The following is a 24,116-nucleotide window of genomic DNA, read 5'->3' as shown; positions in this document are numbered from 1 at the left end:
TATTTGAGAAGGTAAGAGTGCTTTTTTTTTTTTTTTTTCATCATGTAGAGATTTAGGGTTTCTGGACTGGAGGAGGAAGGAGGTGGAGATATCTCTTCTCTGCTTAGCTCAGTTGTGTGATTTTGAAATTGTTCCATTTCAGCAACTGCCCCTGCTGCTTCCGTTTTCTCTCTTTCTTCATCTTCGTGCTTTTCCTCTTCTTCTCCTTCGTCTCCTCTTCTCGCGGCGCAGCCTCCACGCCCATCGGTGGATCGGCCAGATACGGAAGGAGTAATTTGCTAAAGTTTTCTTTTTTTTTAATTGTTTTTTGTTTTAATAGATTGAATATAGAAAGAAACTTATTAAAAAGAAAAAAAATTAAAACAAATAAATAAAAAATAAGGGTATTTTTGTCACAAATATTATTAAACAACTAATAAGTTGTCCTTATTTAATCATTTTTTGAAACCACAGGGGAGCCATATGCAAAAGAAAATTTAAACTGGACTAAAAGTGACCTAGGCTAAATCTTAAGAGGTCCAGAAGAAAATTACCCTTTATTATATAATATTCTTACTTCTTATTATAAAAATATTAATTTTGAAAAAAAAAAATTATAATTCATAGCCCAGGCCCCAGGCCATGAAATAGATCTATGGCCTGGCCTGACCTCCTATTTGGAGCTATTGGTTTTCCACCAACGGGGCCACCCTCAGGGTTGGAGATAGGTATTTTTGCCATTAAAAATGAGAAGCGTAACATTTTGAAGGGCAGTTCGAAAGAGACATTTTGAAGCGCGAACTGCGAAGGAAAAAGGGTTTTGCTGCTTTCCTCTCGTCGACCACCGCAGTCACCTCAAGGGATCGAAAATGGTAAATCTTACATCGTCTCACATTTTTATGTGTATATGATGGACATTTTCCTTCCATTCTTGTAGTCTTGCTTCTGTATCAATGGAAGCGATCTTATTCCTTTCCTTATCATATGTTTTCACTTTCGATGGCTATATTTGATTGTAGAAGAGGGCGTATGTGCTGTTCTCTTCCTCCCCTTTTTTTAAACCAAGGGCTTCTCTAGATTTCGAGATCTACTGACGAGGAAGCTTGTAGAGTCTGTGGAATCTGGTTTCAGTTTATATTGTTTAATTGTCTTAGTTGTGAAATTTAATGTATTAGGCTCAGTGACTTCTTGTACTCAGAAATTTTTTGCATTTCATTATGGATTAGGGAATATGTAAAACCATAGGTTTATAATACAGTTGGTGCAAGCTCGGTTGGTCTGGAATGCTGTTTTGTTTCAATGTGAACCCCTCGGGTCATGTGAGAAAGAATAGGGATTAGAGAATGATATTGGACTGAAAATTCTATTGGCTTACTCTGTATCAGAGTGAACTAAGTGAATGATTGTAAAATGAATGGACAGCCCAATATCAACCCACCATACATATTTATATAGAAATGTTAAGTGCAGAATAGAAAAGCTCCATGGCTATATACAATAACATATCTATTCCCTAATACCCTCCTCAAAGTCAAGGGTCCTTCAAGGATCTTGAGTTTGGAATGTAGAAGAGAAAACCAAGGAGAAGAGAGACTCTTAGTGAGTATATCTACCACCTGATCAGATGTTGAAATGTAGCGTACCAATAACCCCTTTTTAGCCACCCATTCATGAACAAAGTGGAAATCAATCTCAATGTGTTTCGTCTGCGCATGAAAGATTAGATTGGCCAAAAGATAAGTAGCGTCAATATCTTCATGCAGAGAGTAGGTGGAGAGGACAATGGAACACCCAACTTGGACAAGAGTGACTATGTCCATAGCAATTCGGTGGTAGCAAGTGCAAGAGCACGATACTTGCTTTCCATACTGGAACATGCCACAATAGTCTGTTTTCTAGATTGCCAAGATACCATATTAGAACCCAAGTATATGAGATAGCCACCTTGAGACTTACAATTATCAGGACAGCCTCCCTAGTTTGCATCAGAATAAGCCTCAAGAGATAAGGTGGAAGATGGTGTAATATGTAAACCAAAAAGAATGGTGCCCTTGAGATACCTGAGTAACCTCTTCAAAGCAACCCAATGATCTTTTGTTGGTGAAGAGAGAAACTGACATAACTTGTTAACAGAGAAGGCTAGATCAGGCCATGTGAGGGTGACATATTGGAGTCCACCAACCAAACTCGATAAAGTGTGGCATCCAATAAAGATGTGCTACCTGAGCTTGACAAGTGTTGAGTAGGAGTCATCGGGGTGGAAATGGGTTTAACATCAGTCAAGCCAGCTCTTTTAAGAAGACAATAGATATATTTCTATTGAGAGAGAAGAATTCCATTGGACAAGGAATCATTTCAATACCCAAGTAATAATGCCCGAGACCCAAATCCTTTAACGTGAACTCTAAAGAGAGATAGTGTAACAAGTGATCAATAGCCGGTGAGGAAGGTCCTGTGACCAAGATGTCATCAACATATACGAACACATAAAGGGGCTCCACCGAATGATGCCGAATGAACAGAGTAAAATTAGTCTTGGAGCCCTCAAAACCAAGAGTGACAAGACAAGAGCTAAGGTTATGAAACCATGCTCTGAGTGCCTGTTTGAGCCCATATAACAACTGTTGGAATTTGCAAACATATGAGGGTTAGTTTGTGTCAATATACCTAGTAGTTGTTGCATATAAACATCCTCTGTGAGAATGCTATGTAAAAAGGCATTATTAACATTAAGTTGTTGAATATGCCATTGCCATGAAACAACCAAAGTAAGAATAATGTGTATGGTTGTGCGCTTGACAACGGGACTAAAGGTCTATCTCGAATCCAAATTTTTTATGATGCCCTACTATTTATATATTCTTAGGTTCTTTATGGTATAATTTCCTTCTCTTATCTATGTTATAAGCGTTAACGGTTTGGTTAATACAACAAAGTATATCATAAGACAGGAATTGGGTTTGTCATACCTGTGAATGGAATAAATTTTTACAGCTTATGATTGATTCTTCTTACTTTTAATAATTTCATCAACCATGTGGGACGTGTCAGTGTCTCTATAACCCTGTTTGAACTCAACATCCTCCTTCTAGATGGCCATATGTAGAACAATATACTAATTCTCTATTATGAAAAAGAGAAGGAAAAGTGAGTTTAGAAATTTTAAAAGTATTTCCTTGAAGCACTAGGATTGATTGATATTTGACTTGATGGCAACAGACTAATTTCCCAATTCAAAAGCTTATGGACACTTGTGCATTTCAACTTTGTAATATACTCGTTATTTCTTTCAAACTGTTGGTGCAAAATAACTTATATTGTATTTGGGGTGCAGATTTGTTAAGTTCATAACCAAGGATGAAAGTGGCTTCATATTTTTGGCTTCACCCTGTATTGGAATGTTTAAAACTTAATTATGTATTATATTTTTATTTTAATATAAATGTCTTTTTATTATTTATTTATTATTTCCTTTAATGGTTTTTGTTGCGAAAACTTTAGTCCCACATTGGAAAGTGAGGAGTTAAAGGCTTGGTTAATACATATAAAGCATTGTATGTTATTTACCTTTTGAGTTTAAGGACCACACTCATGCAGTGCAACACATACCCAAGTTGTAAACTTGTCTAATCGAGCCATGAGATATATAATATGTATATTGATTAATTAATATTATAATCTATGACTTGGGACTTGGGACTTGGTACTTGGATCATGTATGGGTCTTGTTCCAGAAAAATATGTTGTTGGGTTGAAGTAGGGAGGTCTTGCTAGAAGGGTACCTTCCTATAGGGAGGTGACCTAGAGAGGTACCCTCACAAAGGGAGGTGATTTAGTGCTGACCTTCTCAACTGTACTAGTGTTTCCAAATTCTATGGTCCCCTTTGCAGTGGCCTCTTTCCCAATGGGCTCCTTCCCGCAGTGGTGTTGATTACTTCGATAGAGTCATTACTTGCCATAGTCTTACAATATAAATACTTTAAACTTGTTGTTGAGGACTTTCCATGGGCACTTCGTAAGACTGTAATCATGAACATTGTATGAGAACTGAAGAGTACCATTGGTACCTTCTCTAACGTATTTAAGTGCCCCAAATTATGCTACACAGGTTATAACTACGTGTTCACCCCCAAGATCAGACAATGCCTAACAATTAAGGTTGAACCTCAGAATGGTTCATTTAAGGCCTTTAGACTGTATCCACTGCTAATAACGAAAGGCAATAGGAAAGAGAAGAAATGAAAATTAAGCAAAAGAGGAGCTTGTTTTTGCGTATGTGTAGTCTCTCAAAACCTATTGATGAAAAGATAAAGTCACCTCCTTTTGTGAGGATACCTCTCTAGGTTACCTCCCTATAGGAAGGTACCCTTCTAGTAGCACCTACCTACTTCAACCCAACAATGGATTTTTTTGGAACAAGGCCCATGACCCATGATCCATGTCCCCGAGTCCCAAGTCATAGATATATTAATATTAATTAATTAATATATAGATTATATATCACATGGTTTAGTCGGACTAGGGTTCAACTTGGGTACGCGTTGCACTGTATGAGTGTGGTCCTTAACCTCAAAAGGTAAATAACATACGGTGGTATCTATATATAAGCCCAATGTGGCTCCTTATTTTCTGATGTGGGACTAAAGTTTCCGTGACAAAAACCATAAAGGAAAACAATAAGAAAAAACATTTGTAATAAAAATACTACCTAATTAAGTTTTAAACATTCCAACACACTGATAAAGCTTACTATATATTCCATGTGCAACGCTTGTCTTCAAAGTGAGCAAATGAAGACCCTATTTTGGGGTCTACAACTCAATAAGACCCAGCCATGGTGAGTCATTTCTTCAATCTCCTCTTGTTTCTTTTCCTGTACAATTGTTGTGAAGCAAAAGAAAAATGTCAAATGTTTGGTAAGATGGTTTTGTAGCCTGCAGGTGAATGGCCTTAGCTGGTTTATCTTATTGTTATGATTGTTTCTGGCTGATGAAGAGATTTGTATGAGAGTCGTTTAATCAATTGTCTTTTTTCCCCCCTCTTATTTTTTGTATTGATCTTATCTGATTTTAGTAGTAGATTTACTAATATTTTGGGCAAAAACCAGAGAAGAAGTTAGGAGTTAGGACAACCTGTAAATTTCACTGTCTTAGGGGATACAGTGGAATTAATTGAATACAAGGATGGAGCAGAGTATCTGATACAATGAGACGAGCAAGGAGAATTGCACAGTGTAAATACAGGAGAAGCCTTAAGAGGGGGGGGGACAATCTAAAAATTAACAATGGTTGCATTTCATCTTAATGGGAAAACAGCCGATGTGACACTTTCATCATCTTGAGGAATGGATTCCAGATTTCATGAAAACAATTGTGTAAGGGTCTTTCATAGGGTTGACATGCAAATTATCCTCAAGCTTCTCACTCTATCCAGGTTTTGCTCAAAAAAGCAAACGGATGTTCTTGTCAGCCATTCCATTTAGAGACACTAATCTAGTGTTCTCCAAACAAGCTAATGAAGAGCCTGAAACATAATTGCTACATTTAAAGTTGATAATACGCCACTTAGATTAAAATAATCTACTGTAGTCTGCCCATTTCTGAATTTTCGTGACAGAATTTATAACTGTTCTGTTATTACATTATTATCATTTTAATTGTCTGATATAATTCAATACAAAAACTGTAGTTCTTACCTTACTTCTTTAGGGTAGATAGTTTCTCGCAAAGCTTCGTGTCTGAATCCCCTTAGTTGATATGGTTTTTTTATAGGATGGAAGTGCAATGAAAGGAAACATTGTGGCCCTTACAGATGAAGTGGTCTTACCAGTGGGTGCAGTTATGACTGCAATTAAAGCGGTTGAGAGTGAAGGGGCTGTATATAATGATCCTCTCATTATCACCCAATCCTCGTCCTTAAGTAATCTCTCTATCCCCCTTAAGATTCATTTTGTTTATAATCTGTTATAGAATGTTTGCATTGCACCCCCCCCCCCCCCCCCCCCCCCCCCAACCAAAAAAAAGAGTATGTTGGGAGAAAAATGTAATGCCCCATATGGCAGTTAAAGCTCATCTTGGGCTGCTTGTATTTCTCCATAATTTAATATATAGAGGCTTTGTATCTGATTTTGGGGGTGATGAACTAACAGAAGAGCTACCGGTTCAGTCTTCCACTGTGGATGTTGTTGTCTCAATCTCAACAACAGTTGAACTTGGTGATATATTGCTTGGAGAGATATCCAGAGTTTTGAGACCTGGTGGGACGGTCCTAATTCAGACTTTGCAACAACCAAGCTCTACTCTAGAATGCAACATCCTGATGGCAGGATTCCTTGAACCAGAAGTTCTGCCTCTCTCGGTGAGTTTGACATCTACCATACTGTTTAGTTTTAACAAACAGTTGACTAATAAGTAAACTCAATTTATGGCACTCTTTGTAGAATGTGGGTTAAATTAGACACCTTGGATCCTGTGGGTCAGGCAAAGAATACCTTGGTGAAATTACTCAATATTGAAAGTAACTATTGGATTTCTTATTTGTTGGTCATTTTTACATCCAGAAGAAATTTACAATTGGGATTGGTGCACTGGAGATATCCTGTGGTGGGACCCTAACTTGAGGGTCAACATGTGGTATAAGATATGATAAGCTTGCTTGGTTAGGTAGTGTCCCCATATATAATGTTATTATGTGCTATTCACTAATTTAATCTATATTTTTAATCTTCCAACAGATTAAAGCTAAAAAACCTTCCTGGAAGATTGGTTCATCGTTTTCTATCAAGAAGAAAGCACAAAGTTTGCCAAAGGTTCATATCAATGATGATATGGATCTTATTGATGAAGACAGTCTTTTAACTGAGGAAGACTTGAAGAAACCACAATTGCCGCCTGGTAAATTAAAATAAACACAATGTTCTTCAGTGCCACCTACTGTCTTTCTCTCATGTATATGATCTTTGAAACTTTTATGGGTCCCTGTCTATTCATTACTGTGCAGCCAGTGATTGTGAAGTTGGAAGCACTAGGAAAGCCTGCAAGAATTGCACCTGTGGACTAGCTGAAGCAGAGAAGAAAGTGGAGAAATTAGGGATCACTGCTGAACAGCTGACCAACCCTCAATCTGCATGTGGCAATGTAAGTGTTAAGTTTGTTGCTTGGGTTGTCACCTGAAAGTGTTGCCCTTTTACCAGAAAGTTAAAAAATGGTTTTGTGCTAGGTTCATTTCATTTGATCAGCACCAATTTTCTTGGTGATTAAAGGTGTCTGTTGGATTGCATTGGTAGCATGTGATCCTGTTCTTGAGTTATTACTTTGCAACATTATTCTGGTAACAGTCATCAGTTGTTACATGGCAAATGACGTGACAGTGAAGGGTGAAGTGATAAACTCATTGTAGCAGAGTGTTGGGCTGTTAAAAAGAATCATATAGATAAACTCAGTGTAGCAGAAATGAGGATGCTAAGATGGATGAGTGGCAAAACTAGGATGGATAAGATAAGAAACGATCATATTAGAGTTGGTCTGGGAGTTGCTCCTATAAGTGATAAGCTTAGAGAAAGTCGTTTGAGGTGGCACGGCCACGTTCAACGGAGACCTATAAATGCTCCTGTTCGGAGAAGTGATATAATCCATATTGAAGGAACTAGAAGAGCTAGGGGTAGACCTAAGATAACCTTAAGAGAAGTGGTGAGAAAGGATATGTATAGCTTAGGCCTTGTATCTAGCATGGCCTCGAACAGAACTGATTGGAGGGCAAGAATCCATGTAGCCGACCCCATTTAGTTGGGACAAGGCTTATTGTTGTTGTTGTTGTTGTTGTTGAAGGGTGAAGTGAGTTCATGTTATAGTAAACACCACTGTTGACCCACTTGGCAAGTTCTACTGCAGCATGTATTTCTTTACACCAGGTCTATCATTAAAATTTTTGGATAACTAGTCTTTATGGCATCTACTGCTTAAATTTACAGCAAGTGGAATCCCATTTTTCAGTTACGTGGCTTTTAATCATTTTGAGCTGGAGTTTGACCATAGATTGGTAGTCCTCTTACCACATGTGGGGTGTACTCATAACTCATGTATGCCACCAATTGCCATGTCAAGGCTTATGAATGTGTCATGAAGAGCACTGTCTTTGGTAGATCCATTATCCAAAGTAGGAGCATGTGGATAAATACTCTCTCAGCTAGACTGGTAGAACATGTTACCTGTTTTTTATGCGATTCATTGTTGACACCAACTATAAAGCCAGTTGAAGCCAAGCAATTAGGCAAGCCCCTCTCAAATATCGATGCCTAAGCTACTGCTGCGGTGGTCAGAGTTAAAGACCCAACCAACCCTGGGCGCCGCCTTAAGAGAGGTTTTTATCCCTCCCTTCAAGTGTGGCTTGAAAGAAAGCAAGCCACCTTGTTTTTGGCAATGATGGAATCAATAAATCGACGGCACAGTAGAGTGATTCTGACAGAAACTTCAGCTTGATCTGTTTTGAGGCCCCTTATGCTTTTGTTCCTTGTATGCATTGACCAACATGCTTAAATGCTTGACCAAACTGCAGTGCTTTTGTATTTCCATTATGTTTTACCTTAGAAGCATGCTGCTGAATTTTACATGAGCTAGCAGATGCAAATACAATATATGACCTAATTTATCACACATTTTTTTTAATACTTCACCCCCTGCAGTGTGGACTAGGGGATGCATTCCGATGCAGCACATGCCCTTACAAGGGTCTCCGTCCATTCAAGTTGGGCGAGAAGGTATTGGAAGAATCAAAACTGAGTTCCCTTTTTTGGCTCTTCTTAAGAGAGTAAACAGTTGAAAATGTGTAACTTTACTGCCTTGACTGATGCAGGTATCGCTTCCTGGGAACTTCCTTGTTGCTGACATTTGAGTTTTGGAGGAGAAATTGGCTCTACATTGTTCAGGTCCCGGGGCTTCAAGTCATGGTGGTATTGTCTTCCAAGTTAGTAGATAAATCATAGTTGTTGGACCATATAGAATCAGATTGTGTGGTTGATAGTCCTGTGACATTCTGCTGTCTTTGGAAATCATCATTGTTAGAGGGGTGGGCCAAGAAAATATTCTTCAAATTTGCAGTTCTCTCTGTTGTCCCGATGCCTAATCATGGATTATTATGTGAAATCCATATAATTGTTAGAACCCTATATTCCAATGTTAGCTCTGCTGCATTGATATGGTGAGTATAACATTTCAGATAGCAAGATAGAATATGTTCCTGTATTCAATGGAGTTTTCCTTCGAAGGGTTCAGGCTAACCATTATAGGGTGCTATTACATGTCTCTGCCTTCCTATTGTGCGATCCTTATACCCTGTTCCACCCAGATGAGGCGCATTGTTAATTAAAACTTCTTGTCCCCAGAAATTTTTTGACAAGCATTCATCAGCAATAATTTCAGGGATTCCACCGCCTCTTTTTGATTTTGTAGCACTCTGTACATTTGAAATAACATGCCTTGAGCTTTGAGTTATATTGCAGAGGGTGAAAATGAGTTCTTCTCCCTCAGTGGTTACATGGATTTGGATAAACTTTTGAATAAGGAACCTGATTCTTAGCCGTTCATAAGTACTTCAGATACGCCACTTTAAGTCTTGAAAGATCTTGCCTTGCCATAAGAACTACTACCCTCAAGTTTAGTATTGCCTTATATTGAGAAATGGAAACAGAAACATCACAATCCAAAACACAAAATTTGATCTCAAGACTTTTAACAATCCTACATATCCCTATCTGTTGTTCGTCAAACTGCTAAACCTGCTGAGAGAGGAGCACAAGAAGCCCTTGTGGTCCTAATAAAATTTCATTTAGGAAACTTAGCAGACCAAACCAGACCACAGGAGTTACATCCAATCCTCCAAGAGGTGAGATCGATCACCTTACGGGTTGGCACAAGAAGTGGTTCTGTTGGAGCATAAGCTATAACATATGGGAACTTCCCCACTGGAAGCTTGGGGTACCAGAACATAACTATTCTAACAATGAAAAGAAAGGCAAATGCTGAGAGGAATGGCCCCAGGACCCAGATTGCTAGCTTAGCTGATGATGAATCCAGGTCTACTACCATGATTCTTTGCTTGTTATATGAGATGGTTTGTGATGCCTTAGGTATGAAACTCTGGGTACCCTTTGATATATATCAAATGAAATTAGTGAAATGGATGGATCTGATGATGAGAGTTCAGCACTGGTGCCTACTGCATCCTCCAGCAAACAATATGTAACACATCGCATTGGTCCATCAACTGTTCTCCTTTTGGTCCGGTACATGAACCTTTCCTGTCATTAAATCGCTGAAACATCACTCTTCTAAGCATTGTGAGAAGAAGAAGAAGAAGAAGAAGAAGAGGAAGAGGAAGAGGAAGAGGGGGGGGGGGGGGGGAGATGGAGCATATCTTAACAAAGAAATATTAAATGTCCTCATAAATGTTGGAGTTTTAACTCCTGCAGGTACATAGATGATAGGATAGCATTAGATATAATTTGTTAGGAAGTGTCGAATTCCTAATAAATTGTGTTGGTTCTCATATTTTGCATACCTAAAATCTTCTTACCCCATTCTAGTGGAACTCGAAATCCAAATTATGTTGCTTTTCCAAAATCTAACCTAGTTTCCCACCATTATTCTTTAACTAGCCCACATAGATTCTGTCAACAAGCACAAAGTTTGTTTGTATCCCAAATCCCAAAGAATAAAAGAAAAACATAGAAATTCTTTGAAGAACGAAAAATATAGACGCGGAAGTTTGAATGCTTAAAGAGATAGGAAAGGTTTTTTTTTTTTTTCGGTAAACAAAGAGATAGGGAAGTTGGGTTGCTTGTGAAGCACAGGAAGAAATCCTTTAAAATAACAAAACGGAACGGAATTCAATTAGATAGAACACTGAGTTCAGCACAAATTTTACCAAACTGTGTTAGACCACCGATCTTTGATAAAAATGTTAGAAAACAGTTCTCGTAAAAAATGTTGTGATTAGAAAAGACCGTTGTCAAACGTGCACCAGCGGACCTTGCTTCAATCCTACGCATTGAATGCACAAGACTATCCTGCGAGATTTGGGGGACTGTTAAATTGAGATTTCGATCGACATTTCAATCTCGACAGTTAAGCAATCAACAGTCGGAATCGAAATCTCACATCTAATAATCATGAATTTTGCAGGACTTGTGTGCATTTAATGCATAGGACTGAAGCTCGGTTATCACTAAGCACCTAGGGGAAATAGAGCTCTGGAGACCTGAAAAAATGCAATAAGGGTACTTAGCCAAGAAAGACAAGCCCATTATTGTGGTCTCTGCTTCCTCAATTATCAAAGCCCAAAAATTCATTATCCACCATCGAATCACCACCCACCAAACAAAGAAGGCCCAAGGTGGGAACAGAAAGCGCAATCACACAATTCCAGCAATAATTGCCCTAATCAATGCAAAATCGTTGGGACAACGCACTGGATTCTGCCACGTGTTCCGCTCTAGGCTCTCTTTTATTTCCACGTGTATCAGTTCTGACGCCACACTCAAACTATAACCGACACATGCCACGTCTCCTACCCTTTCTTTCTCCCTCGTGTCACCCATTTCGATCGACCCACCAAAATTATTGCCACTCAGTTTTGGCTGTTTTGCTTTCCTTTCTTAATTACGTCTTTACCTTACCCCAAGAAAAGAAGAAAGAAATTACGTCTTTACCCTTTACTTAGAATTTGCTTCGTGCACAAGTTAAACAGTTGACCGGTTGACTAGTGATCCCAAACATTCGATATTCCAATCCTACGATCATCATTTGTGATCTCACCCGTTAGATTATCCAGATATTCTCTACAATATAGCCCTAAAAGCATAGAATAGAAATAGAGCACACATAATTGGGAAGTTTCATGGATTCGGGAACTCAGTTGCGCTTTTATAACCTTTTCCAGGTCTTTGGCTCCTAGGTGGGGCCCAGTCTCCCACCCCCAAAACGCGAGGTTGAAGCTTCCTAGTAAGGAAAGAAATGCGTGGGTGCATGTGAATCCTCCATAATACATACACTTTAGGTTAATTATAAAATTAGTTTTACAGTCACCGGGCGACTTATTAAACCACGTGTCTTATTTAATGGTCCCCACAATGATTACAAAGTCCTTATTTTATTAATTGATTGACTGATAAAGTATCTTTTCCAAAGCTACAAGCCCCTCAGGAGTTGTCCCAAGATTTGGATAAGGGAGGTAAAATTCGGTCGAACCGGATAACTATTCCAAGCCAACCCAAAATAGATCGGGCTCAAGCCAGGTTTAATTGCTCTGATTAAGATGAACGGTCTGATCTGAGGGGTGGAAATGTAAAAATGCACGTGTTTGGATTGAATCATTGAAGTAGGTGAAGACTGGGCGAAGCAAAGAGTTCCATTCCAATGTCCATAATTTGCTCCTCGAAAGAAGAGCTGAACCACGATATTATAATGCTTGTACAACCTGTCATCAGCGAATTACAGGTTGGCAAACATTTTCCAAAATTGAAAATAAAAAAACAAATCCTCCACAAACGACAAAACCATACGTGGAGAATAAATAAAGACAAGATCGTCTCTTCCTTTTTCGTTCTTCAGTATCTCATCTCATCTCTCTAGTCTTCTTTTAAGATTCTCTGAGAAATGGGTATCTGCAGTTCTTGCGAGGCTACATCAGTGGCGACTGCGAAACTAATCCTTCAAGATGGACAACTACTGGAGTTTTCTTACCCAGTTAAGGTATCGCAGGTGTTAGAGAAGAATCCGAGTTGTTTTATCTGTAACTCCGACGAGATGGAATTTGATAATTTTGTATCGGCGATCAGTGAAGAAGAGGTGTTGCAACCGGGTCAGCTTTATTTTGCGCTTCCGCTGAGAAGGTTGAAATATCCTCTTCAGGCTGAGGAGATGGCAGCATTGGCAGTGAAAGCTAGTTTGGCTCTTAGTAGGGGTAAGTATAAGAGTGGGTTTAGCCGGAATGGGGTTGTGCCGGTGGTGTTTTCAGGCAAGCGAGGGGTGAAGCTGCAGCCACTGCTGAGTTTGGAGTCTTGTTCGGGTGGTGGTGGTCATGAGTTGAATGCCATTAAAGAGTGAATAGGGCTTCAGTGGCTTCAGTACTAGTTTCTAGAGGTGATCAGAGTTCAGAAAGCTAGCACGAAAATGGTGCTACCTTGGGTTGAGACTTGGAGATGTTGATCATCTTGTCTAAAATGTAAATAATCCGAAACAATAACTCTTATGAAATGTAAATTCCATTTTTAACCCTTTCAGATAGTGAAGTGTGAAACTGAAAATGCAATTAAAATCTGGAAGATCTAGTGAGTAAAATTACAGCTGTTCACTTGCCATGCCTGGATCTCTCATCTCATTTCTTTGCGTCTACGTTATGGTCTTCTCTTCTGCTACAGTTCTGGATTGGCAGCTAGTGCTGGTAGAGTTTTGCTTTTCTTTTCGATGGATGGAGGCCAATAGTGGCTTGATGCATGGGTTGTACAGAAACAGAAAATTGACAAAAGCACAGTTTCTTGATAAGAGTAAGAAGATCGTACGGATGTGATCGAATCACACCTGTAAGCTCACTTCTATCTGGTCATGCTCGCCTTTGTGGGTTGATCCTTCTGGGGGTTCTGGGGATGTTTGCTCTCTGATTATTGCTGGTCAAGACTCAAGAGGAGTAACTGTAGGTGGTCCAAGCGGAATAAAATGAAAATGGTACTGATGCTAATGTAGAAGGGTAGGATGGTCATTTCATCTGTATTCATGGTAAGAATAAGATGTTAATTACGAAAGAAGGTGTGGAAGAATGGAGATTTTAACCTAAAACTTTCTTGATCTTCCTACTGAATTCAGATCAGTTCTCCGAATGCTTTTTTACCACAAACATAGGGGAGTCATAGAGTATTATTGTGGGTCCTATCCTTTTAAAAAATTGTTATAACTTTTCATTTGTGGGTCTTTCTTGTTTTTGTGATTAAAAAGTATAAGAGAAGATGATCCGGATTTCTTTCCACTTTCCTTTACAAAAAGCTGTCCATTTTTGAAGAAGTAACTTTTGACCATAGAAATTACGATGCAGAGTTCAACTCAAAAGAATGACTTTTAATCTTTTAGGATAACGGGGGTGGTGTGAAAAAAATTTCTATTAATTTAAATCTTAAAAAATAAAAAATAAGTCTAACTAAGAAAGAAAAAAAATTGGTAATGTCATACCAAGTAGGTTGAGTGGTACATTTTTGGGAGCTCAACTTTTGTGCAACAAAAGGTCAAGATCGAGATTGAGATCAAGATTGAGATTTTGATCTGACCAATTTGTTTTTTCAAAGTATGATGTTACACTTTTTGAAAATAAACGGTTCAAATTTCGACTGTTAGCTATAAGCTTGCCTTGCCCTAAATGAAACAAACAAAATCCCATCAATTGAGCATTCAAAGGGTCTAATCAACCGTGAAGGTTTCAGCTAATGTGGACAATATCTTGATTAGCCTCAAATATCTTGAAACAACGCTCCAAGTATAGGATTTATTAGATTTATTTTATTTATTTGTTTATTGGTAGAAATTAGATTGCTTTTACTAGTTGTTAGAGAGTATCTTAGATAAGATAATATCAAATCAGATACCCTACCAATTGCCCTACACAATAGACCAGCTTGCTGTACCCAGATCTGCTTGGAGGTCTATACTCTGAATGTGGATTATCTAATATCAATCAAGAAAAAAAAATTTTAAATCCATTACTTTCATGTTTGACACATGTTTAATCTAAAAATAAAATTTTAATAAAAAATATATGAGTCGAACTCGTTTTGTTTTTTGATGAGCATATCCTCCTTTTATGTGGGTAGAGGATCCTAAGTTAGAAGGGGTCATGGAAAGTTCTAAATGTGATTCATCTTGTTGAATTTCTCTCATAGTATGTGATGAAAATGTGTAAATGAAGCATAGACCTCTATTCTGACAGAAAGAAAATTGTAACTCGATCAATTTATATTAAGTGTACGGAAGACGGAAGACGAAGCTAAAACCAAAAAAAGCTGGTGTGCATTGTCTTGAGGATTATTCCAAAAAACGGTATTATGCTTCCGAAGATTGGTCAGAACTAATGATCTAGATTTAGAGTTTCAAAGGCTTGAAAGTCACTGCCAACGCAAATCTGTTCTCTAGTAGTTGAAACCAACACCTCTTAGTGAAGAGGTCATGGGTTCGAATCTCGTTGAAACATATTAACATCCCCATCCCTTGACTTTCAAGCTGAAATCATCTCCCATTAAAGAAGCGTATAAAACTATGCCTCACCCTCTTCATCACATAATTAAAGTAGGATCTCCACCTCTAAAAGTTGATAAGATAGGATCTCGTGACAGTGTAATATAAATAACCTTAAAGGGAAAAGATATACAAATGATATGATGTACTTAAAACCCTAGTTTGATTGACTTTGGTTTTGTGTTCAATTAGTGTTGTTCTAATTATTGACAATAACATATGATGATTAGCTACTTCTGTATTAATAATAAATATGTCTATAATAATCAATTTAAATTCTTAAAATTATTTAGATCAATTTAATTATCAATTTTTTCTCTTCTCATTTTTCAAATAAATTATTAACTGCGAAAGGAATATAGAGCATTTCTCCTGAAAACCAAGAAACATTAATTAGTGATGAAGAAATAAAAACATTTAAACAAAATCACACATTTAAAATATAAACTTATTTTAAATTCCAACCTTAGCATTATTTACAGTTTCACTTATATATATAAGCCATTCAACTTCTATGACCAATACATGATGATTGATAAATACCTCGTGTATTTGCACTTAACACTTTTAATATATACATACATGAATGGAAAGCAGTCAATGGAGGACCACAGAGTTAACGTGACACTCGTTTCTTATCATTCAGTATTATATGAAAAAAACTTGACTTGACTAGAGTAAGACGATTCCAATCCTAATCAACCGCCTGAAAAAGAAATGTGTTTGGCATCTGGGAAAAGTTGTTTAGTAATCGAAATTTGTCTCAATCAATGCCAATCTGGGTCACTCTGAATTGCACTTGATGAGATGTTTCCTGATCAACTTAATTTCATATACCGTGGAGAGAAATAATACAGAGCACTAGCTGAACCTTTATGTTCCATCTGATGTTAACATACACTAACACTGTAGGAAACACGGCTTTCGCAGCCTTCTTTCTTCAGAGACTGGAAACCTTTCTTTGGAGTTTACTTTGACTCTGCTCCGTCCATCACTAATCTTCAACGACAAGATATCAAAGCCCATAGGTTTTGATAAACCACACAGCAAGCTGTTAAGTACTTAATCAATGTATCAAAAGCTCCAAATAAGTTGGCTAATTAGGAAGCGCCAATTAGTGGTATAAACGGATTCGGATAGTGGTAATACCGTATCAGCATCTTATTATATTCGAACAGATTCGGAGAATATTATATCGATTTTCAGACGGATTCAAAGATTCGAATGATAATTGGATAATTATTTTCTCAAATAGACTCTTCTAAATGCGAGATTGAATACAAGTTTTCGACTACCCTGTTGACATCTTTACCATTTTATTTATGAGGGTTAGGTTTGAAATTTAAGAATTTAGTAACTTTGGTATTTATTTTAGTAAAGAATCTAGAAAAATAATCACTTATCTCAAGTAAAAGGTCTATAAGAATAAGAAAATAAATTCAAATAAGTTAGCTTAATCTGATAATTTTATCGGACAGATAATAAATGGTAAGAAAAGGACATACAATATCCGCATCCTATTAGTAATCGGACGGATTTGTATACCCCTAAAGGATGCGGATGTGAATTCAGCAACGGATTTCGGTTGGCCACTTACATCCCTAGCGCTAAACACCAAATTGAGTCTCATTAGATAAATGACATATCGTTGCAAAGACTCTCACTCAAGCTGTTAAAGCTCCAAAACTGATGAAATAGATTTTACGTCAAGCCTTTTAATCTAATCTCATACTAAATCGACTCAATCTAGCAATCATACATCGCATTGATCTCTTTAAACACACAAAAGAAACACAAGAGTTTTAGTATTTTTGAATCTGCTGGTGAACCACATCAAGCCATGCAATCACTATTATTGGTGCAACCCATTTCCTGTGGACGATTACTGTTTCCTTTTCATACTATCCTAGTTCGATCTTGGAAACTTCCACTTAACTATTGAAAAACTTTCCGAAAAATACAAAATAGCCGAAACTTTTAGACCTTGCCTTCCGGGAAGTTTTTTTTTTTTGGTAATCGCCTTCCGGGAAGTTCACATCTTTGGCTTCCAGTTTTGCATATATAGTTTACCAAAAAAAAAAAAAATTTTGCATATATAAGAGAAGCGCCTGTAGTGTTGTGCCATTCCCACAATAACACAACACAGACATACTCTGTTAATGTCTGATTTTTCTGGAAAATGGGTATCTGCATTTCTACTCGGTCTGCAAAAGGGAGAGGAAAGCTCATCAAGGAATCGACGGCAATAATAATTCACGAAGATGGGAAACTAGAGGAGTTGAAGGAACTGAAGAAAGTTAGGGATTTGATCTCAGAGAACCCCAATTGCTTCCTTTGTAGCTCTGATTCCATTTATCTAGACTCCCCTATTCCTTCTTTGCCAGATGAAGAAGAGCTGCAATTTAACCAAATTTACTTCCTCTTGCCACTCTCCAAGCAACACCAACCCGTTTTCCTCCCTGATTTGTGCAATCTCGCTATCAAGGCTAGCAATGCTCTCCATCAACGAGATATGCTTATGCAGGAGGCTTCACCATTTCTGCTGGTTGGATCTACAAAAAAGCATAAGAGCTTGGCAAGTTCTGAACATTGCTGGAATGGGATTCAGGTAAAGCCTTGTTCTCCAGAAACAGAGGAGCAGTGGGAAGGCCTATCATTTTGATTTCCTTCATTGGTGCTGGAAGTTCCCAATCTTAAAAGGGATTTCCCAATTCCCTTGAATTGTATATCTTTATGGAGGGATCAACCAAAAAGAAGAAAAGACATAGGGTGGGTGGCTTTCTGGGAGTTGTGGGTCATTGTTTTCAGTAATAATTAGCTTGCTTTATTGTAAATGTAACCAGTTTGGTTCTGTTTTAAAGAAGAGATGATATCAAAATCAAATTACACTGGGAATCACAAAGAAATCTCAACAAGCAGCATTGGGAATGAGGATTTAAACATAAATATTTGGAATCAATCTAATCTACTTCTAAGAGGAGGGCTTCATTTCATTTCATTTCATTCTTTATAGCTCCTGCAAGTGCATCATAAGCTTCCTCCCATGCACCCTTCATCTCTGGTGACCACATATCTGGAATTCCTTCTTTTATAGTTTCCAACAGACACAACTTCAATACCTGCAATAAAAACAACCAAAACCCTTTTTAACCAGTAACTAATTTGAAGGTCACAATTGCATATATCTCTTGACAGTGATGAGCTCAACCTGTACTCTGCATTCTACATGAAATACTCAGGGTTGAATTATCACTTAATCTGATAAGATTAATCTTTGATTACCTCGAAATGTTCATCAACTATTCCCAATTTGAAGTGGGAAGCTCCCAGATGGATGATGCTGGATTCTCTTGCTGTTGGCTTTCCGGCTTTCCTTAGCTGAACAGCTGATTCACATGTCTGTGGAAAACTTAATCCATCACCACAACATAAAGAAATACACTTGAGACCCAAAAAGAAAAAGAACAAGAACATTCTCGGCATTCAGGGGAGGCCACTTCGCAAGAGAAATTTTCACTTAGAATATTCGTTGGCCAAGAACAATATACAGTTTTTCATTTTATTTTGTATCATTACTATACACCATTAAAGATTCTTTTCGTAGTCTACGAAAATCTTTCAGTCCCAAAATCTCGAACACCATTAGCAAATGAAAGTTTCTCCCAGGGATTCATCACTGATGATGATTAGGTTTGATAGCCTTTTTTTCAATTGATAATTGCTCCAGCAAGACTTTAACAATCTAAAACCACCCTCAAAAGGAATGCTGTAGTAATAATTTCAACTTAGAAGAAATGTTAAAAATTCGTACAGCTTTTTGCGGCAAAATAGAATAATTTAAAATTAATATGAGATTTTTTTTGTTTGGTTTTCTTCCTAATTCCTATGCTGAAAAACATTAGTTGGATTATCCTGGAATAAGGAAATTATCAATATAACCACAAATCCTTATAAAAATGATTTGTATGACAAACTAAAAAACAAACCACATATGTTCATCCTTTAATGGAATAGATTATATTAACAATCTCATGAGAAAGCTGCCCCGGCCCTATTAAGAATCAAGAAGGACTCAAAAGAGGTAGTCTTAAAACTGTTGAACAATTAAGTTTTGTTAATTTGTATCTTCAAACAATTAGTGAACAACTGATTAGAATAGAAAACTTAGTCCAACAAAAAAATCATATATATGTCATTAATACTCTAATTCACCTTAAGTCTTAACAAGGCTAGATAAAAGCAAGTCCAAAATGTTGGACATTGTTGCCATGTCAATACACCACTAATATGGCGACACTTCGCCGACATGTCAGCAACTTTTGGCAGAGGTGTCAATAAAAATGTGACCTCTAGTTTCTGGGGGTATTTAGGGTTATTTTGACTTGAATTTTGTTGTGTAGCCTAATTTTCAATAACATATTGGGAGTATTATTTTGGTCTAAAATATTACTTAATTTAAAGTTTTTTATTGGTACATGCTAGGCTATATGCAAGCAAGATTGGAAGTTTGGAAAACTCATATAAACTAATGTAAACATGCAAAGAGAACACAAATAAACAACTGTTGAAGAGAAATATTAAAGTCTACAATTCATTATACTATTATGTTGAGTATGACTCAAGCTTCACGTTTTGCTGCCGATAGACACGAGGTTATGCTTAGCGATATATCGTCGACATTTGGTATATGTCATGTCGTTGGGGTAGTCATGTTGGCCCCCAACAACAGGAAGATATATCGCCCTGTGTAGGCGATATATTGCCGACACTTTGTACTATGGATAAAAGGGAACTAGCTCCTCTCCATCCCACTTTGCCCTCTGTATTGTCTTTTTGTTTGATGGGACAATGTGTGGACTGGTATTATTGCAATCTTCTGATAGAAAGGAATCACTTCTACTAAAAATGGATTAATTCCATTTTTTCGGTTTCTAACGAACTAATTCCATTTCAACCTTTTTATCTAACGGGTTACAATTTATGAGTCCACGCATCCCCCATCCGTTTCCGATACTCTTGTACTAAGAAAAGGTCCTCATAGTGCTCTAATGCCCACACTAGATATAATTGAACTATCTCACGACATTCTGAACCTAGTCACGTACTACTTTAATGGGTGAACAGCCCAATCCTAAGAACATAATATCTCACCTTAGGTGGCAAAGAGCCAACATCGAAGTGCCAAACCCTTCCATTGACATGAATTCTTGGGGAAGATCAGCCTATTATTATAAAAGCAATTTTTATTAGTTGAGCAATGACCCTTCCACTCTGCATTATCAGATCACTAAGGCCGATTTTCATCCCTACTCAATGGGTGGGTCTTTCCGTCAAACTCCCTTCTACCTTTACACTCGGAAGGCCAATTTCCCTACTAATTGAGGAAACCTTTGCATTCCTCGGTTACCATACGAATAGAACATTGGACAACGGGGACGAAGAGGATCTGGATTCTAGATGTCTTCCTCAAAAGCAAACAAAACTTGCTTTTCAACTTATGCTTTTCTCCTTAAAAAATGTTATCTTTTTGCGACAACATGATGCAGACTACTATAGCCAGAGTGAGAAAGAAAAGAGACAGAAAAAGCGCAGAGCAGGAAGGAGAGAGAACCATGACAAAGACGATAACAGCATGGGCTTTGAGCTTTTGATTATGTTCAAGAGGACCCTCAGCATCTTTTAAGAATGAAAACAGGTTCTTCGCTGCAGGTGCTATCTCAAAGATCCTGCAGTACTCCCAAAAGAAACACAATAAATCACTCAACATCAAATTCTGAATAATGCAAGCCTCAGATAATCTCCCATTGTTCAACAAGAGAATTCAAAGCAAGAATTGATTTGGGTTTTCATTATACGAAGCTTTATGGATAATTGATTACTTCAAGAACATCTTCAGACCCAATTCTCCAGCTTTGGGTTTCATAGCAGTCCATGACTTGATAACAAGAGCTTCCTTCTCTTCACTGAAAGTAAAACTTCCACTGCCCTCCACCCCTGCCATTCATAGTTTCCCTACTAAGTATCAAACGTTTCAGAAACAAATGTCCCCAAGAAGTATGCTGAAGACCAAATGCAGGAAGAAAAATGAAAACGTAAAGCACTTACTTTCACTGTGAGCATCCATTGGAACAATAAGCGCGATGAAACTTTGCTTGCAGATTTCCTCTGTAGATTGATTCAGACACTGATTTCTTATGAAATTTAAAGGAGACACCTTTCAGCCTTTGAGCCTTTGAGGTCATCCAAGAGACAATCCCAATTCTCCACATAAAAACTAATGGTGTTGAAAGGATTTTGGAACTCTGCATTTTGGATGTGGAGAAATGTTAATTTTTAAGGAAACACTGATGGAAGTGACAGCTTTTCATGCCTTCCAAGAGCCAACCAATTCCACGGCCATAAATAGAAGGATTAGAAACTCAGATCCTCATAATATCATTAATTACAATTAAATGTTTGGTTATCTGAATCTTCAAATATCTAGAGATTTCAAATCTATAGATTTAAAACCTATGGGATTATAATTTATAAAATTAAATGTTTGGTTGTGGAATGAAATCTGTGGATTCATTCTAAAAAACTATTTGATCCACGTGATTTTTGTGAATGTGCAAATGTATAGCATTTTTAAAATCTAAGGATTTCACCCTTTATCTGTAAATCTATAGATTCACATTTTGAGTGTAAAAAATTGAATTTCTAGATTTCATAAATCTAGAGATTTTTACAACCAAATGGGTATAATTCTCAGATTCATGAATCCAGAGATTTGAAATCTGTGGATTCATGTAACCAAATAGGCCCTAAATAGTGCATATTTATTGCTTTTTAATTCATAAATGATGGTTCTGGAAAGCTGTGTCACGATCATCCTTGAAATAATCTAAAATTCCATTACCAAAAAAAACGAAGAAATAATCTCAAATTCTTCTTTTAGAAAATTATTAATTAAGAAAAAAATCCTGCTAGGTCAATGTTCATCATAAACATGAAACACCCCTCGTCCCTGTACTTGGCCACACAATTTATAGGTATTTTTTGCAAAGTTTTTTTTTTTTTAATTTTTTTTTCTTGTTTTTTCTAGAACTTGGGTTTGGAGCTTAAGATATTTTTTATAAATAATTTAAATATGGAGTAACGTTTCACACGTGACCTTAAGAATATTTGAACCTTGACCTCATACTAATGCGAAACTATATTTACGACAAGTAGATGTGAATGAAAAGTTATGTATCACCATCACATCCATCCAATAGTTGAAAGAAAAAAAATCTACTATATGCATGATTTTGTACGAAAAAATATTGACCATGAAAAAAATAGTAACTTACATTTCATCTAAGAAAGATAAAAATACCCAAATATGCCTTACCTCACTATTGGAGATATATTCACATATTTTTGACAAAATTAAGTAAAATTTTCTTGCTTAAGGCTACTTCTCCCTTTGAAGATTTTATAAATAAATTATTTTAAGTTCATTGGGCCGGGGGACCAAACTTGCTCATTCAACTACTTGATTTAGGATTTCTTTTGTATAAGTTTTGTTTTCTATTTTTACTTATTTTTGAAAAATCAGTGTTAAAATTCATTTTAAACCAAAGTACAAAAATCGCTTGGTAATCAATATATAATAGGTTTTGCACTAAAATAATACGTTGGATGAGGATGAAAAGTTGTTTATGATGCATGATCATAATTTCATACTCATCCAATTGTTCAAAAAGAAAAAGCAATTATGTTCATGATTCTATACTATTATGGTGAGTGATTCTCAGAACTCTTCAACCCTTACGAACCGGGTTTGACGGGGCTATATTTATTGATTCAGTTCCATAATTTAGAGTAGGGGTGCAAGTTTGGCCCTGATAGCCTTGACCCGCCCTAAGCCTGCTCTGAGCCCGAATAAGGCTTGGGCTAAAGATTTTGGCCCTAAGGGTGTGTTAGGGCCAAAATATTCTGGTCCTGACTAGGGCCAAGGGCGGGCCTAGGATTACTCTTTCGCCTGTAAGGCTTGTTTCGACCCGTCCCTGATTTTTTGCCTTTACCCTGGCACTGATTATGGCATTGATTTTGGCCTAATTTTGGCCCTAATTTTGTCCCTGATGCTTGATCTCAATGAATTAAAAACATAGACAAAGATATGGTCAATCAGGGCTAGGACCAATCAAGACTAGGGAAAGGGCTAATCAGGGCTAAGGCCAAAGACAAGGCCAATCAGGACAGGAATGGGCTTGGCTTGGTCCTGTAGGGCTTAGGGTCAGGGACAATAATCCTTGACCATGAATTAGGCTCAAGGTAGGAATGGGCTTAGATTAGAATATATAGGGCTAGGCTTGGGATTGCAAACAGCCCTGCCTAGCCCAACCCTATTGCAACCCTAATTTGGAAACCTATTGGTCATTGCCAGACTATGGCAATTCTCGAAGTGCACTTGTCAGATAACCACTTGTCAGCACATGCTGGAACGATCACATGGAGGACTTCTCGACCATCAGTTGTCAACTGGGTCTATCATTAGATACGAGGCCTTCCCTACATAGCTCTAAGTGTGTCACGACATTAAATTCTGTATATAATGCACCATACCTATGCATTAAATGGGTTGCGATTATCAAGAGATATGCCAAGAGTTTCATTTGGTAAGACCGAATTAACTCTTGCACTTACCCAAGAGATTTCATCTCTTTGGACACTTTAAGAGGAACTGTATTTTCCTGAATCCGATTTTATCATCGGAGACAGCTTCTTGTCCACAAAGGCAATGTTCTCACGTGTTTCTTTGCTTACAGATTTGTGATTTGATACATTCCTTGGCCTGACTGGGATTGGAAGACTTTGGAGCAACATATACAACAACCTTTC

At 37.4% G+C, this 24,116-nt stretch overlaps 4 protein-coding genes and 1 pseudogene across 6 annotated transcripts; 3 read left to right on the top strand and 2 right to left on the bottom strand.

Moving 5' to 3' along the window:
- Nucleotides 1-653: 653 nt before the first annotated feature.
- LOC149017846 (anamorsin homolog) lies at nt 654-9,437 on the top strand. The gene is made up of 7 exons (XM_089152170.1): nt 654-851; nt 5,751-5,898; nt 6,128-6,336; nt 6,713-6,872; nt 6,979-7,115; nt 8,660-8,734; nt 8,830-9,437. The coding sequence occupies exons 1-7, from the start codon at nt 849-851 to the stop codon at nt 8,866-8,868; spliced, it is 771 nt and encodes a 256-aa protein (XP_089008296.1). The 5' UTR covers nt 654-848; the 3' UTR covers nt 8,869-9,437.
- A 308-nt stretch (nt 9,438-9,745) lies between these two features.
- On the bottom strand, nt 9,746-11,572 carry LOC149017845 (uncharacterized; annotated as a pseudogene).
- A 1,015-nt stretch (nt 11,573-12,587) lies between these two features.
- On the top strand, nt 12,588-13,765 carry LOC149017844 (uncharacterized). The gene has a single exon (XM_089154236.1). The coding sequence runs from the start codon at nt 12,630-12,632 to the stop codon at nt 13,077-13,079; it is 450 nt and encodes a 149-aa protein (XP_089010362.1). The 5' UTR covers nt 12,588-12,629; the 3' UTR covers nt 13,080-13,765.
- Nucleotides 13,766-17,430: 3,665 nt separating this feature from the next.
- LOC149017843 (uncharacterized) lies at nt 17,431-17,913 on the top strand. Its single transcript, XM_089153819.1, has one exon. It carries the CDS (start codon nt 17,431-17,433, stop codon nt 17,911-17,913), a length of 483 nt encoding a protein of 160 aa, XP_089009945.1.
- Nucleotides 17,914-17,924: 11 nt separating this feature from the next.
- Nucleotides 17,925-21,464, bottom strand: HB1 (hemoglobin 1). 3 transcript variants are annotated; one of them, XM_089152168.1, is made up of 5 exons: nt 21,357-21,431; nt 21,131-21,263; nt 20,863-20,977; nt 18,534-18,650; nt 17,925-18,370 (listed from the first exon to the last, which is right to left on the bottom strand). In XM_089152168.1, exons 2-5 carry the CDS (start codon nt 21,250-21,252, stop codon nt 18,242-18,244), a joined length of 483 nt encoding a protein of 160 aa, XP_089008294.1. In that variant the 5' UTR covers nt 21,253-21,263; nt 21,357-21,431; the 3' UTR covers nt 17,925-18,241. The 3 variants fall into 3 exon arrangements, with proteins under 3 accessions (XP_089008294.1, XP_089008295.1, XP_089008293.1); XM_089152169.1 differs by having other exon boundaries at nt 21,131-21,266; nt 21,357-21,423; XM_089152167.1 differs by having other exon boundaries at nt 17,928-18,370; nt 21,131-21,245; nt 21,357-21,464.
- Between the last annotated feature and the right edge of the window lie 2,652 nt (nt 21,465-24,116).

Source organism: Hakea prostrata, chromosome 4, assembly GCF_041222555.1.
Source record: "Hakea prostrata isolate BN-2017 chromosome 4, UWA_Hpros_2, whole genome shotgun sequence".
NCBI classification, from domain to species: domain Eukaryota; kingdom Viridiplantae; phylum Streptophyta; class Magnoliopsida; order Proteales; family Proteaceae; genus Hakea; species Hakea prostrata.
Note: the sequence above shows the minus strand (reverse complement) of the source record. Positions and strands in the feature narration are given on the sequence as shown.

Bases quoted from the DNA above. Each gene is read 5' to 3' on its own strand.
- LOC149017846 (XM_089152170.1), top strand. The intron at 6,337-6,712 runs GTGAGTTTGACA...ATCTTCCAACAG, and splicing joins CAGAAGTTCTGCCTCTCTCG to ATTAAAGCTAAAAAACCTTC. The intron at 7,116-8,659 runs GTAAGTGTTAAG...CACCCCCTGCAG, and splicing joins CTCAATCTGCATGTGGCAAT to TGTGGACTAGGGGATGCATT.
- LOC149017844 (XM_089154236.1), top strand. From the start codon at position 12,630: ATGGGTATCTGCAGTTCTTGCGAGGCTACATCAGTGGCGACTGCGAAA.
- LOC149017843 (XM_089153819.1), top strand. From the start codon at position 17,431: ATGGGTATCTGCATTTCTACTCGGTCTGCAAAAGGGAGAGGAAAGCTC.
- HB1 (XM_089152167.1), bottom strand. The intron at 18,651-20,862 runs GTTCTCTCTCCT...AGTTTTCCACAG, and splicing joins CTGTTATCGTCTTTGTCATG to ACATGTGAATCAGCTGTTCA. The intron at 18,371-18,533 runs GTAATCAAAGAT...TTTTTATTGCAG, and splicing joins TAGTTGATGAACATTTCGAG to GTATTGAAGTTGTGTCTGTT.